Source organism: Esox lucius, chromosome 13 (assembly GCF_011004845.1).
Source record: "Esox lucius isolate fEsoLuc1 chromosome 13, fEsoLuc1.pri, whole genome shotgun sequence".
NCBI lineage: Eukaryota > Metazoa > Chordata > Actinopteri > Esociformes > Esocidae > Esox > Esox lucius.
In genome coordinates this window covers 8,164,462-8,179,605 of record NC_047581.1, presented here as the reverse complement: position 1 = coordinate 8,179,605, position 15,144 = coordinate 8,164,462, and the positions used below count along the sequence as shown (strand labels likewise).

Sequence of the window (15,144 nt, the reverse complement as noted above, 5' to 3'; positions counted from 1 at the left end):
CAGTGGGCAGACGGGCTGCTCAAGGCCTTCTGTCCTCAACCAGGGAGCAACACCATACTCTCCAGCATCTGTCCATCTGTCAGAAAGTTCCAGACTACAATCCCTTCTCAGATTTTCACACAGAAAGGAGCCACAACTAGCCAGAATGTCCTTTGATAATTGCATACTTTTTGCATGGTTGTGCATTCAATATGCATAAGGATGGAGGGCAATATACACTCACCTAAAGCATTATTAGGAACACCTGTTCAATTTCTCATTAATGCAATTATCTAATCAACCAATCACATGGCAGTTGCTTCAATGCATTTAGGGGTGTGGTCCTGGTCAAGACAATCTCCTGAACTCCAAACTGAATGTCAGAATGGAAAGAAAGGTGATTTAAGCAATTTTGAGCGTGGCATGGTTGTTGGTGCCAGACGGGTACGAGTATTTCACAATCTGCTCAGTTACTGGGATTTTCACGCACAACCATTTCTAGTGTTTACAAAGAATGGTGTGAAAAGGGAAAAACATCCAGTATGCGGCAGTCCTGTGGGCGAAAATGCCTTGTTAATGCTAGAGGTCAGAGGAGAATGGGCTGACTGATTCAAGCTGATAGAAGAGCAACTTTGACTGAAATAACCACTCGTTACAACCGAGGTATGCAGCAAAGCATTTGTGAAGCCACAACACGCACAACCTTGAGGCAGATGGGCTACAACAGCAGAACACCCCACCGGGTACTACTCATCTCCACTACAAATAGGAAAAAGAGGCTACAATTTGCACAAGCTCACCAAAATTGGACAGTTGAAGACTGGAAGAAGGTTGCCTGGTCTGATGAGTCTCGATTTCTGTTGAGACATTCAGATGGTAGAGTCAGAATTTGGCGTAAACAGAATGAGAACATGCCTTGTTACCACTGTGCAGGCTGCTGGTGGTGGTATAATTGTGTGGGGGATGTTTTCTTGGCACACTTTAGGCCCCTTAGTGCCAGTTGGGCATCGTTTAAATGTCACGGCCTACCTGAGCATTGTTTCTGACCATGCCCCTCCCTTAATGACCACCATGTACCCATCCTCTGATGGCTACTTCCAGCAGGATAATGCACCTTGTCACAAAGCTTGAATCATTTCAAATTGGTTTCTTGAACATGACAATGAGTTCACTGTACTGAAATGGCCCCCACAGTCACCAGATCTCAACCCAATAGAGCATCTTTGGGATGTGGTGGAATGGGAGCTTCATGCCCTGGATGTGCATCCCACAAATCTCCATCAACTGCAAGATGCTATCCTATCAATATGGGCCAACATTTCTAAAGAATGCTTTCAGCACCTTGTTGAATCAATGCCACGTAGAATTAAGGCAGTTCTGAAGGCCAAAAGGGTCAAACACAATATTAGTATGGTGTTCCTAATAATCCTTTAGGTGAGTGTATATAGCACATTGGTCATCTCTGACCTAGACAATTCTGTCCTTGTTGTTTTCAATAAATTGGCACAAAATTAAAAAATAAATTGAAGAAACAAAGTCTATAACACAACAAAATGTGGATAAAGTGGAGGGGTCCGAATACTTTCTGAAGGCACTAAATAGTCTATTGACACTGTAAAAAAGTTCAATGATCAGTGGTGAGGCTGCTAGCTGAAATATAATTTTGAGTTTGTACAACATTTAGGCATATTGCTAAACCAATTACTTTGTATTCCAAAAGCAAAAATTTTGTAACTTACTATTTTCACTATAAGGGTTTTATTGAGATTAACAAGAGCTTTCAGAAGATTTTATCATCTAAAGTAGTGTAAATAAAAAAAAAAACACGTTGCAAGCTAGTTTTCCAAGGTAACATGCAAACTTCCTCAAAAGACACCCCAAACCAATCATTGCAGTGTGAAAATATTTAGTTATGTGTTGCACTAACTTGAGCGCTGACATAAGAGGATACTTCTGGCCCATGCATAAAGCATCTAGACATTCACCACAGAAGCAAATTATGTTACTGACATACAGTATGATGTTACTGTAGATATGTTACTAGTTAGATACAATATAGTTAGATATGTTAGTTAGCTAGCTTACTTTACCTTCTTTGTTAAAAATGGTTTGCTAAGCCTGTCTCCCTCATTATAAAGTTGTAAATATACAGGCCCAAAGTAAGAGCAACTGTTATTAGATATCTGTCTGTTAGCAATTATCAATTTTGATTAGCTGTTCACCGCAGCTAGCTTTTGGTGGAAAAGCTTGCTGTGTTCTTCACCAATGAGTTTCCTTCACAAATGTGAATAGAAATGTATCTACCTATTATTTCAATTGTACTGAGATTAAAATGTTGTCGCCGATGACACTTTAATGTTAATGTTAATAAAAGAAATCAAGCTTGTTGGAATAGCAATATGGGACATAAAATAGCAATTTGGAACATAAAATCACATACTATGACTATGACTAATAGAATTGTGAGGATCACAATACATATCGTATCAGGAAGTCTCTGGCAATTTTCAGCCCTACTAATAAGCAGATAGCAAGGCAACCAACAATGTTGTGAGTGATACACACAGAAGCAAAATTCTTCTAATTTCTCTTTAATGGATCAGAAAATCTCAGTTGAACCCAGCAGGACATTCTTAACATGCACTGCCATTCACGTCCTTTGTGTTTTGGCTGCTTGATAAAGTTGACTGTGGCCGAGGGGGATTTTTGGAGTGCCTACATGATGTCTCTAGGTACTCTGTAGGGCCATGTCATTAACAGGAATGTGGAAGGGTCAGAGGTCAAGCCTGGATATTGTCTCCTGTCCACAGACGTCTAATTAAAATAGCAGAGGGCTTGTTGAGAGGCGTTAGGTAGCTCTTTCGGAAACTAAGAATAGAAGGTAAGAATTGAGGAACCTGTTACCACCTCTGGTAATTATGAGAGAGAAGGAGCTGATGGGTGTTGAGAGCTTTTTGAGACACTTGAATGGAAAGGACATCAGTAACCATGAGCAACCAGGTTGATTACCAGGTACAAGTAGTTGAAGAAATATTGAAATAGTCAATTCCAAATGGAAGTCATTGGAATACCCCAAATAGTATTTAAACTCAGGTTTGGTCCAGATTAGTCCTTGTGTTTCCAGGCACAGTTGAGTATGGTCATCAATTAGAGGTCATAACTCTGAGCCTGTGGACTATCAGCGCTCGGGGACCGGTAATCAATTCTCTAATGCCATTCGAGTCCGTATTCACTGTTCAGCTCATTCACTACCTCACCAAACAGACAAGTAAACAGGCGCTTGTGCAAACACACAGGCACACCAAACCAGAACCCAGATTGAAAGGGATATAACCTCCAAATATTAGCTTACCAAATAGGCAACAACTGGTCACGGTCATCTTAATTGTATTATAAAAATGACTGTTACTCTCCTGAGGACCACTCTTTTCCTGACTCCTAATGGTTCCCGATTACACTGCATACTCTGGTGGACCCTCCCTGGCCTGGCCTCTGTTAGCGGAGGATACAAGCTGATCTGATCAACATTGCACCAGACCAGAGGCTGGGCCCAGTCCAGTCAGAAAATAATCACCTCTCAGTTGTCTCTATTCTGTTGACAAGCCATTGTTTTTTCTACGGCTGCTGATGGACATTAATTTAATTGAATGAATTCATCTGACAGGGCCTGGGCAGGGAGAAAGAGAAAAAAGCAAGAAAGAGATAAAGACAAAGAATGAGAGAGGGATGGCACTCCAGCGAAAGCAGTTCCACTTGCAACTGCTGTATTAGATGCCGTTAGAGATAATACATTCCCTATAAGTCCCCTTGTTCTTAGTCTATATTAATCTTATTTTAATAAAACTGGTTAATGCAAGCAGGAGCTGCTGTCTCTGCTGCAAGTCTCTGTCTTACATAGAACCTAAACATAATAATTATTTTAAAGACTTGGTGTACCAGAGAGCTGGAAAGAGGATTCTGAAAGTCTGATATGTGCCTCTTCAGCCCACCTGTTTGAATAAGTAGAACATTCCTAACTCCATACACTCTTCAGCAAGCTCCTGTGGTTCAGTTTTAATGCTCACTTTCTTCATGCAAAAACTCAGTGATGCTCCAGTCCCCCAGCAGAATCCAACCTGTTGGTTCAATAAACAAACTGCTCTAAAATCACAACCAGAACCACTACACTGTTGCTGTGTTCCAACAACCACCCCAAAAAGGCCAGAAAACTTTGCACTTCATCACAACAGTTGACATTGAACTTGCAAAACCGGTTCCTAAGCTCAAGGACCCAAACAAAGGTTAAATGACTCACTTAGGCGTCTGCGTGTCAGCCGGCTCCAGGACTATGCGGTTGCCCAGTTGGAATTCATGCGACTTGGAGCGGTGCAGCGCCGTGAAACCTGGCAGCAGGTGAATGAGCTTTCGGCTGGGTGGTGGGGGCGTCCCGGGGGCCTTCACCTTGTTCCTGCGTCTCATGGGGGGCGTACCCGGCGGGGTCATGGTGTTGACTACCAGGGGCGTCCGGGGAGGGGTGTGGGCAAAGTGCCTTTGTCTGGGCGACGGGGGCAGGGAGCGGTGGCCCATGTCCATTGGGGGAAAGGCTCCCAGACCCAGGTGGCTGTCCACTGTGAGGCGGTCTGGCTGGACGTAGGGGCCGTACGGATAGGGAAGCAAGGCCTGGGGGCTGTGAAACTGGTTGGGGTGCTGCTGGTTGTATTTGGCCTGGACTTTGGGGCTTTGGGAGAGCTGGAAGCGGACCCACTGGCTGGGTTCGGGGGAGGGGAAGGGAGTGTTCTCCTTGCCGGACTCAGAGGTGGGCCACTGGATTGACCAGTCCTGCTTGGCATGGCTGCCTGCTAAAGAGGAGGAAGGAGAGGAGGAGCGGGTAGGAAAGGAAGAGCAAGAAGAGGAGAAGGTCAATTAAACATTTAACCACAATAACGTGACAACTTGACTTAAATCTGCACATTTATACATTTAATTGTATAAATGTAAGGCTAGCATCATTGATCATGAACGCAGAGGAGTTGAGAGGTGGGGAGCGATGCTTGATGAACCGATGCCGCCTTCATCCCTAGGCACTAAATGAAAAGCTGGAGATGAGGTTTATATTGAATGATAGAGACAAAAGAGTCTGGTTTGGGAGAGCATGAAGAGAGAAATGACATTTTCAGCTTAAATGGAAATATTCACCTCCGTCATTGGGCAATGTGTCATCCTCGAGTTGTTCTTGAAAGAAAAAGGAATAGGAAACAAAAGTTCATTGATTTCATATAAAGATAAATTTCAAACTATTCTACAGTACACTGGTCGATTTTATTTTTCTTTCCCTCTTACTAATCACAATCTGGAATCTGGCTCTCAGCATCCTAATCCAACTCTATAATAAAGTATCTGAACCAGCTCAAAAACACTGATAGCTATGGATTTTGCCAAGGGGTTTGAAGGAGAAAATGATCCACAGAAGAGATTCTTCCCTGTGATGTTTGAAGACAAGCCCATCAGAATGTTTTGGAGAAGGAGTAAGATGAAAATGAGGTAGGCCAAGACTGATCTGCATCTTAACTGACAAGTCTATAGCCAGGTCAGACTGGGTTGGGCGTCAAAGATTCAGTCATTGGAATTATATTTTGCATGATTTGTTTTATGGAAAAACAACTCTTTGGAAAGTTTCCTGGTAGCATTTCAGCTCCCTCCACTGAATGTCCATCTGCCCCACATGGAGCTTGAACTAGTAATCCTCTGATCACAAACATACATGACTGACTGACTCAACAGCTAGCAGTGATGCGCTCAGTCTCAATATGCAGTAATAAAACATTGGTCATGATCACTCATAACAATGCTTGTTAATAACCTTTATGCATAAAAAGGATCAAATGAGTATAACCTCTGAAATGAGAGAGATTGTAAATGATAGGGAAGTGTACATTGCTCATGGAGTGGAGAATGTTTAGTAGAGTACCTCTCCCCTCCACTCTCATGTGGCAAGGAAGTAGCAGCCTTCCCACACTTCAGGTACACGTGAGCGCAAGTACGTGCACAGACGCACGCATACGTTTACTGCAGTGTGCACCAAACCTATCAGACCAGGCCTAGATGCAACAGGCACCCCTCAATGGCCCAGGAAGGAATAAAAGGCCAAGGGTCAGGCACGGCCAGGGCTCCGTCACTAGTACTAAAAACAAGCCAGTCAAAATGTAAAGTTTTGACGTATCTTCCCTTGGAATCTAACTAAATCATCAAAGAGCCTTCGTCAACTGTTGACGTGGGGAAACTGACACTACCTATGTGAATATTGATAATGACGAGAAGCCCACACAGACACACACGAAAGCTGATGAAAGCTTCAGATCAAATCCCTCTTCAACCGTATTTACACTAAATAATCAAATATTGTCTGCAAACATCCATGTGACCATTAAATAATATGAAAAAAAAAATCTCGAGAGCATTAAGAGTTTACACATCCTTGGAGTGTTTTCAGTCTTTTTTAAAAAGCTCATTTTAAAGGGTTGTCTGTAATATTGCTGTCAGAGCTACAACTCCCTGAAGTGATCATCTTCGGAAGTTCTATAAGGAGATGTAGTCTAATCATGAAAACACTGCCTCAGAAACAACTTCATTTACCAACCATACTAGTATCTTAGCAACTGCTTTGGGGAAATAGTAACAACTGAAGTAGGCTACATCATTTGATCTCAAGCAGAATTTATTTGTTTGTTTACACAATATAATACTTAGACTCTCAAACATATTCAACTCCTTGGACTTTAACACATTTTATTGTGCTGCAACATGAAATCAAAATAGATTTAGATTTTCATTCAAGAGTTTTTGCCACTAACTAACAAAAAAAAAGTATGTAATGGCAAAGTGAAAAATAAAATTTTCAGATTGTTGTAAATGAATAACAAATATAAAACAGAAATGAATTGATTGCACCAGTATCCAGCCCCTTTGCCATGACACACCTTTATGAGCTGTGGTGTAACAAACTGTCTTTATAAGACAATCAATATGCGCAATAATGTGTGCTTTTAAGGTGTTTTAACATGATTTCAGGTTGAATAAACCTCACTCTCCCACAATTGTTTAGTACAATTCCTAACAAAAACTACATCATAAGGACTCAAAGCAAATCCAGAATAAGGTTATTTCAAAACCAATCAGGAGTAGGATGTATGAACATTTCCAAGGCATGTGCATACAGCAACAATAGCCCAGATGCTAAATCTGGATGGATTTTTTTTTTTATAACACACAGAACAATCTGAGACCATGTCGAAGAAGATTCTAGAGGTTGCTAAGACCAAACTGATGAAAAGGGGGGCTTTTCAAAAATTCTCTTTAGACTTTAGTCCCGCAATCCTCGGCTGAAGTCATAGTAAAACTGCATGCATGCTAATTCTCACTCTAAAGAACAAGCTAAGAACTGATATTATGAGTGGGTCTGTGATGAATCACAAAAAGTGGTCCCTGACGCACAAAGTTTGGGACTAACTGCAGCAGTCTATAGTATCTCCATAGTGCTTCACTGCATTTTAGCTTAACAATACACCCATCAGAAAGGATTTATGAGTTATTATCCAAGATGATTATGATTTATGGTAATATGGCCGAGACATTACACATCCCCATTGTTATTAGAAGATCTTCACACAGGGTGAGTGGTGGGATAAAAGTTGGGGAACAGCCGAATAATTGGACTAAATACAACCAGGCTTCTGTTGTGTTGTAAATGGCAAAGAAGCCACTGGGGTTCTATCTGACAGGCATTCTAAGAAGGCGGGGCTAATGGCATCCTATTTGCTACAAAGGGCTCTGACCAAAGGTAGCTAATTAGGGTTCTATTTGGGACACAAAATTGTAGCACAGGAAAGTTCCATGGAAGGTTTGTTTTTTAATTCTGTCCTGTGAATTGGGATGGTGGTGGACGATTGCATCTCAAATGACACCCAGCGGAAGCTAGTTAGATACCACTCTGCGTGGGCTAACTAATCAATAATGATGAGAGTTGAGTTAAAGTTTTGTTTTTCACTTTTCTCCCCATTCTCTTTGTATTTTCTCCTCATAGTTTATTTTCCCTTTTCTCCTCTTGTTACCTCTCCCCTCTTCTCTTTACCTACTCTTTCCTGTCCTCTCCTTTCCTGCTCTCACCCGCCGCCTGCTCTCCCTGCTCCTTTCCATCTCCACTCGCTGGTCCTCCTCTACTTCCCTGCTCTCTTCTTTCTATACTCACAGAAGACACTCGAACCAATTAGTTGTGAGTGCAAGTGATTCACTTTTAAGGCAGGCAAGGACAGTCATTTTAATGACGAAAACATCAGCGGGGACCTACTGAGTCTGAGATCTTCTTTGGGGCAAGCCTTGTCTGTCTCATGTACTTGGCTCTCTGAGTTAGGGTTACATCAACACTATTAGTAAGGACAAGGCATGATGTTGGTTTTACAGTGTGTGTGTGCCTGTGTGTAGGGGCTCTTTAACAGTGGCATGCTGGCTTAAAAATGTGTGATTATTGCGACATCACAGAGGACTAACTGGTGCGCCTCTAGCTGGAATAAAATGTATCACCAGCTAAGCTACTTGTTAGCTAAAATACAAACCAAAAGTGTTGTTCAAAAAACGTTACTAACCTTGCATATGTATGCTGGCCCAATGGTCTGTTAGTCATACATAAAAATCCCTCAAAAAAGCAAAAGGTCCCCTAAAATACAGCTACAGAGGAAATTAAGAGACCACTGAACCTTTTTCTTGCTTTTCCAAAAAAGTTGAAAAGGAAGGTTTTGAGTGTGGAACAGCATGGTTAAATTTTAGAGACCACTGCAAATTGTTCTTCTGTTCTTCTGTTCCTCACTGTGTTCTTTATAGCTGGCAATCTAATTTAAGCATTTTTTACTAGACTTTGCAATTACATACATTTACATACTTACATTACGTTTCTCAATTTGGACTTGAATTCGGAACCTCTGCCTCAAAAGCACTCATGGCTACCCCTTTGACAATGTTTTAGCCATCTAAACAATTGAAAAGTGATCAACTCTGGCTGGGCAGTTGGAGACATTTCTGATGGTGGTCTGAGGTTACAAACTTTGCACACAAACCACATTTCTATAAGTTACTACTTTGTCTAATAACAGAGGTGCCGGCCAAGAAAGTCATTACCAAATAATGTCAACATCGTAACTTTTTAATGGGATTCAAGACAAGACAATACTCCGCGTGGGCGTTACGAAGACGGGCTTCCGTAGAGAATGATGACGAATCTTTGCAAAAGACCCAGGTTCCTCTGAGAGAGAGAAAAAAATGAATGTAATATTTAAAAGTGGGGGCTGAGTGTGAGGCTTTAGCGGTTGTTATTTTCTTTCTCTTTAGATTTAAATAAAGGGCTGAGGCAGGGAGATAAAATTGGTATTTTTCTCTCCTCTCCGCCTTGAATACGAGAGGCCCTTATTACAACATCGCAGTCATTGGTGTTGTTCACACCTTTTCCCGGCCACCCGTTGAAAAGAACCCATTAGTGTGTGCGTGCGTGCGTGTGTTTGTGTGGGTGTGTGTGTGTGTGTTAGCGCTGTCTGCTTTAGCCAAGAGCATTGGAGAACAACCACAGTAGCTGTAAATGGAATCTGTAAAGTAACAATCAATTGTTTTGTTACCGTAATGTATTTCGATTTTCTTTGTCGCCAATGTGATGAAATCTGGATGAATCATGTACGGTGCAATGGAAAAGTATTTGCCCCTCTGATTTCCTCTACTACTGTACATTTGGTGTCAGATCGTCATACAAAATGTAATACAAGTTGAGGAGAACCAGAGTTAACACAATATTCAGTGTTGAAATAAAAAAATATTTATTTAAAGAAAACAGTTATCCAACACCAACTGTGTTTAAAAGTGATTCCTGAACTTAATAACTGCTTACGACACCTTTAGCAGCAACAACTGCAACCAAACGCTTCCTATATTGGAGATTAGTCTATCACATTACTATGGAGGAAACCTGGCCCACACTTCTTTGCAGAATTGCAAAGTGTTTTCAATCATGAACTTCTCGTTTTAACTGACTAGGCCATTCGAAAACCTTTTGAGCCATTTGGAGGTGGATTCACTCTTGTGTTTAGGATTATCCTGCTGCAGGACCCAACAACGCTTCCGCTTCAGATCATGGACTGATGACCATACATCCTCTTTCAGAATTCATGGTTCCTTCAATGATAGCAGGTCTTCCAGGCCCTTAGGCAGCAAAGCATCCCCACACAATCACACTAACAGCACCATGTTTGACTGTGGGGATTATTATGGTGAAATGCTGTGTTTGCTTTATGCCAGACCTAACGGAACAAGTGTCTTCTAAAAACATCCACTTTATCCCAAAGATGCTGGTCATAAATGTTTTTTTTTGCTAATCTGAAATGTACACTAATGTTTCTGTTAGTTAGCCATGATGTTTTATGCCTTGCAATTCCCATTAATTCAATGATTCCCCCCTTTTTCTTACTCGAATTATAAATGCTGACCTAAGCTGAGGCTAGAGAAGCCTGCAGCTACTTAGATGTTGCCCTGGGTGATTTAGTGACTTCCTGGATGAGTCGTCACTGCACCATTGGAGGAATTTTAGCCAGCCAATCCTGGTAAGAGACACCATTGTTTTTTTCAATTTGGAGTGGGGTTCTATATAAGTCATTTTTAGATTGATCAGGGCTGTCAGTAATATAACCTGGGTGTGTCTGCTCTAACTGAATCCAATTATCAATTGAATTTGGATAAGTAACTAAGGGGGCAATCACTTTTTTACACAGGGCCAGTTAGGGTTGGATAACACTTTTCCTTCAAAAAATTAAATGACCAATTAAACACTGAATTGTGTGTTTATTTGGGTTCTCCTCGTCTTATGTATGAAGATCTGAAACCATTCAGAGAGACAAAAATGTTAAACTAGAGGAAATCGTGAAGGGGGCAAATACTTTCATGGCCCTGTATAATACAGTCCAACAGCTGTCAATGTTGTGCATTGTTGTATATGTGCATAACATGTAACTGGGCTGATTGGGGCCTAGGTCTGTTTCATGTACAAGCCAAGGCATTTGTGTGTACATCTATTAAGCTCGATTGGAGCCGAAAGCCAGGCACACAAACTCACAAGCTGGGACCTACGTGAGCTTCCAACCGCCTGAACGGCTCCTGTGGAGGAAGCCAGAGCTCAGCAGCCAATCAGCTACAGGCTATAATCTAATGATGGCTCAGGAACAGACACACAGTCCAGGCCAGTGTATGTGTGTCTGTGTATGTGTGTTCACATTTTACCAAGCTGGTGTGGACCGAAAATTCCCACGAGGGTAGTACAACAAGGAAAATGTCCTTGAGAATTACTTTGTGGGTGTTGCTTTTTGAATGGGAATAACTTTGTTCCCACGCAATCATAGAGATTCCAAAATCGGGCGTGTGCGCATTTCTGTGTGTGCCCAGCTAATTTACGCTCCAGGCCCAGAGCCTATTCAACCCCCACAGGTTGAAACAAAACTGCCTTCTTCTCTGCGTAGGCTGCAGTCTTCGGCTGGCACATTAAACAAATGACCTGACTCTCTGTGGTAGTATTAAATCCCACAGCGGTTACTGTAAGAGGAGGGATTTTAACCCTGGTGTCCTGGCTAAATTCACTACCTGCCTCAATTTCTATCATGGCCACATAGTTATCTCCCTTATTCTAAATTGGCAGATACCACTCCTCACCACTCCACCTTGTGACTGATATGGGGTTACCTTTTCTGGCACAAATTGGTTACCATGCTTCACCGAGATAGGTGTTTCAAATTGGGGCTGGATGAGGTGACTATTCTCCTTTGCTCTGAAAAGCGATTTGAGCTGCCTCAGTTGTTGGAAGGTGGTGTATTCAAATTCAATATTATTATTATTATTATTATTATTACTAATGTTATCTGGAATTAAAGTGTGATCGGCATTACAGTCCTACTGATAGTCCTAATGACAGTCCTAATGATAGTCCTAATGACAGTCCTAATGATAGTCCTAATGACAGTCCTAATGATAGTCCTAGTGATAGTACTAATGATAGTGATTGTCCTAACGACAGTCCTAATGACAGTCCTAATGATAGTCCTAGTGATAGTCCAAATGATAGTTCTAATGATAGTCCTAGTGATAGTGATAGTCTTAATGATAGTGATAGTCCTAGTGATAGTCCTCATGTGTTAGTGACAGTCGTAGTGTTAAAATCCCAGTGACAGTAGTAGCCCAAAGATAAGGACTGTCCTAGTGATATTGCTATTCCTAGCAATAATGATAGTGACAGCCCTGGCAATAGCGATAGTTTCCTGATGATCTACTGCCCCCTCCTGTTCAGCCCACAACAATACCACACAATAATATTTTGTTCTGGAAAAACAATCTGGTCTGTGCTGCCCTCTTTTGGACAGAAATGGTAATGTGTTATAGGCTCTGTGTGCTAGGAGCTACCTTCTCAGATCCTCCCTTCATCTATGCTAATCTAGAAGTCCCTTGACAGGTTAAGATTTTGTCATTTGTAATGTACAATCATCTGGTTTCATTTATCAGATAATTTTACATATGTAGTAATAAAGGAACGGAGACAAAGAAAGTCTTTAAAATTCACCAATGAAGAGGAAAGAAGAGGTCAAGGTCACAGAATTAACAGCTCTGGTTGTACATGCAGGTAGAGAGATTAAAACGTAACTTATCCAGTAATGGCCAGAGCAGTAAATTACTGAACATTGATTAACCACATGATAATTTCTGTTCTATTCACTTTCTGTAGCTCAAATCAAGCATGGTATTTGTCAAAACTGCCAATGGAGACCCCTTGGGTCAGCCATTCCATTGGATAACCAGAATAAATATGAAGAATCTGGACATTATTTCCACTCCACACAGGTAGCGAAGGCCCAATGGACAGGCAAGAAACCTATAGAGCAGTGTTTCACCAATCCTGGTCCTGGGAACCCAATGGGGAGCACATTTTTGTGTTTTGCCCAGGCACTCACACAACTGATTCAAATTAAAGCCTTGATGATAAGTTGATTACATCAATCAAGTGTGTAAGTGGTAGGGCCACATTTGAATCAGGTATGTGAGTGCTAGGGCCACATTTGAATCAGGTATGTGAGTCTTAGGGCAAAAACTAAAATGTGCACCCTTTGGGTCCCCAGGAACAGGATGGGAAAACACTGCAATAGAGTAATATTGAACCAGGCCAACATTATTCATTTTTCCTCACGGATGAAACATCTGACTCCTTGGCTCTATCTCACCTCCCTTCTACGATCTGCTCACTCAGCTTCACTGGCCTCCCACTGGAAACAGTGTATAGTCTACCCAGGGACAAAGAAAATCTTTGCTTATGTCCAGCTGACTTCTAAATGTCTTGGAAAATCTGGCCAACAGAGGGCGACATTCAACAGTATATCAAAATCCCTAATGTACTGAACAGAAGACACTGTGATCTGGTATATTTGCATGAATATGCTTCTCCCGATAGTTATAGGTGTGTTAGTATGACACTGCTTTATAGAAGTATTAACTGAAAACTCCTTAGGATCTAAGAGGATCTCTCTCCCTCTCTACCTTCCTCACTTTCTCCTGAGATAGCATGTTGCAGCTCTACCAAACTGGTCCCCTGCGTGTGTCGAAATTCATACCTGATTTGTGAGCTTTCCTGAGGCAGGACAGAGAGGCGTTGAGCCGGGCACACTCCTCTTCGTTGGCCCCGAACTTCTCCATGGCCTGACACACCTGCTCATCACTCATCTCCAGCAGCCCTTCCAGAGTTACCTCGCCAAGACCCATCTCCTGCAGAATACACCCCAGTTGCCTGGTCCCTTATCTGTTCTGGTCATGGCAAACATTTTGAATTCCATTTCAAAAAGGTATATACAGACAGGGGTAAAGGCGGATAGTCAGGAGACAGTAGCAGTGGCGACATACAGTATCTCACAGAATTGAGTACACCCCTCACATTTTTATATCTGTTCATATGACAACACTGAAGAAATGACACTTTGCAACAATGTAAATTAGTGAGTGTACAGCTTGCATAACAATGTAAATTTGCTGTCCCCTCAAAATAACACAACACACAGCCATTAATGTCTAAACCGCTGGCAACAAAAGTGAGTACACCCCTAAGTGAAAATTTCCAAATTGGGCCCAAAGAGTCAATATTTTGTGTGGCCACCATCATTTTCCAGCACTGCCTTAACCCTCTTGAGCATGGAGTTCACCAGAGCTTCACAGGTTGACACAGGAGTCCTCTTCCACTCCTCCATGACGACATCACGGAGCTGGTGGATGTTAGAGACCTTGCACTCCTCCACCTTCTGTTTGAGGATGCCCCACAGATGCCCAATAGGGTTTAGGTCTGGAGACATGCTTGGCCAGTCCATTCTTTACCCTCAGCCATTTTAGCAAGGCTGTGGTCGTCTTTGAGGTGTGTTTGGGGTCGTTATCATGTTGGGATACTGCCCTGCGGCCCAGTCTCTGAAGGGAGGGGATCATGCTCTGCTTCAGTATGTCACAGTACATGTTGGCATTCATGGTTCCCTCAATGAACTGTAGCTCCCCTGTGCCGGCAGCACTCATGCAGCCCCAGACCATGACACTCCACCACCATGCTTGACTGTAGGCAAGACACACTGGTCTTTGTACTCCTCACCTGGTTGCTGCCACACACACTAGACACCATCTGAATCAAATAAGTTAATCTTGGTCTCATCAGACCACAGGACATGGTTCCAGTAATCCATGTCCTTAGTCTGCTTGTCTTCAGCAAACTGTTTGTGGGCTTTCTTGTGCATCATCTTTAGACGAGGCTTCCTTCTGGGACGACAGCCATGCAGACCAATTTGATGCAGTGTGCGGCATATGGTCTGAGCACTGACAGGCTGACCCACCACCCCTTCAACCCCTGTAACAATGCTGGAAGCATTCATACATCTATTTCCTAAAGACAACCTCTGAATATGACGCTGAGCATGTGCACTCAACTTCTTTGGTCGACCATGGAGAGGCCTTTTCTGAGTGGAACCTGTCCTGTTAAACTGCTGTATGGTCTTGGCCACCTTGCTGCAGCTCAGTTTCAGGGTCTTGGCAATGTTCTTATAGCCTAGGCCATCTTTATGTAGAGCAACAATTCTTTTTTTTAGATCCTCA

The 15,144-nt window shown here is 42.2% G+C and overlaps 1 protein-coding gene across 6 annotated transcripts in view; it reads right to left on the bottom strand.

Moving 5' to 3' along the window:
* The window catches only part of ksr2 (kinase suppressor of ras 2), a 107,545-nt gene that overhangs the window by 82,356 nt on the left and 10,045 nt on the right, over window positions 1-15,144 (bottom strand). For 4 of the 6 annotated variants that reach the window (XM_020052181.3, XM_020052180.3, XM_013132755.4 and 1 more), the window contains exons 3-5: window positions 13,635-13,785; window positions 5,155-5,190; window positions 4,274-4,817 (exon numbers count right to left, since the gene is read on the bottom strand). In XM_020052181.3, coding sequence (XP_019907740.2) covers window positions 4,274-4,817; window positions 5,155-5,190; window positions 13,635-13,785 — 731 coding nt within the window. The remainder of the gene's footprint in view (window positions 1-4,273; window positions 4,818-5,154; window positions 5,191-13,634; window positions 13,786-15,144) is intronic. The other 2 variants (XM_020052182.3, XM_020052184.3) reach the window with 2 other exon arrangements.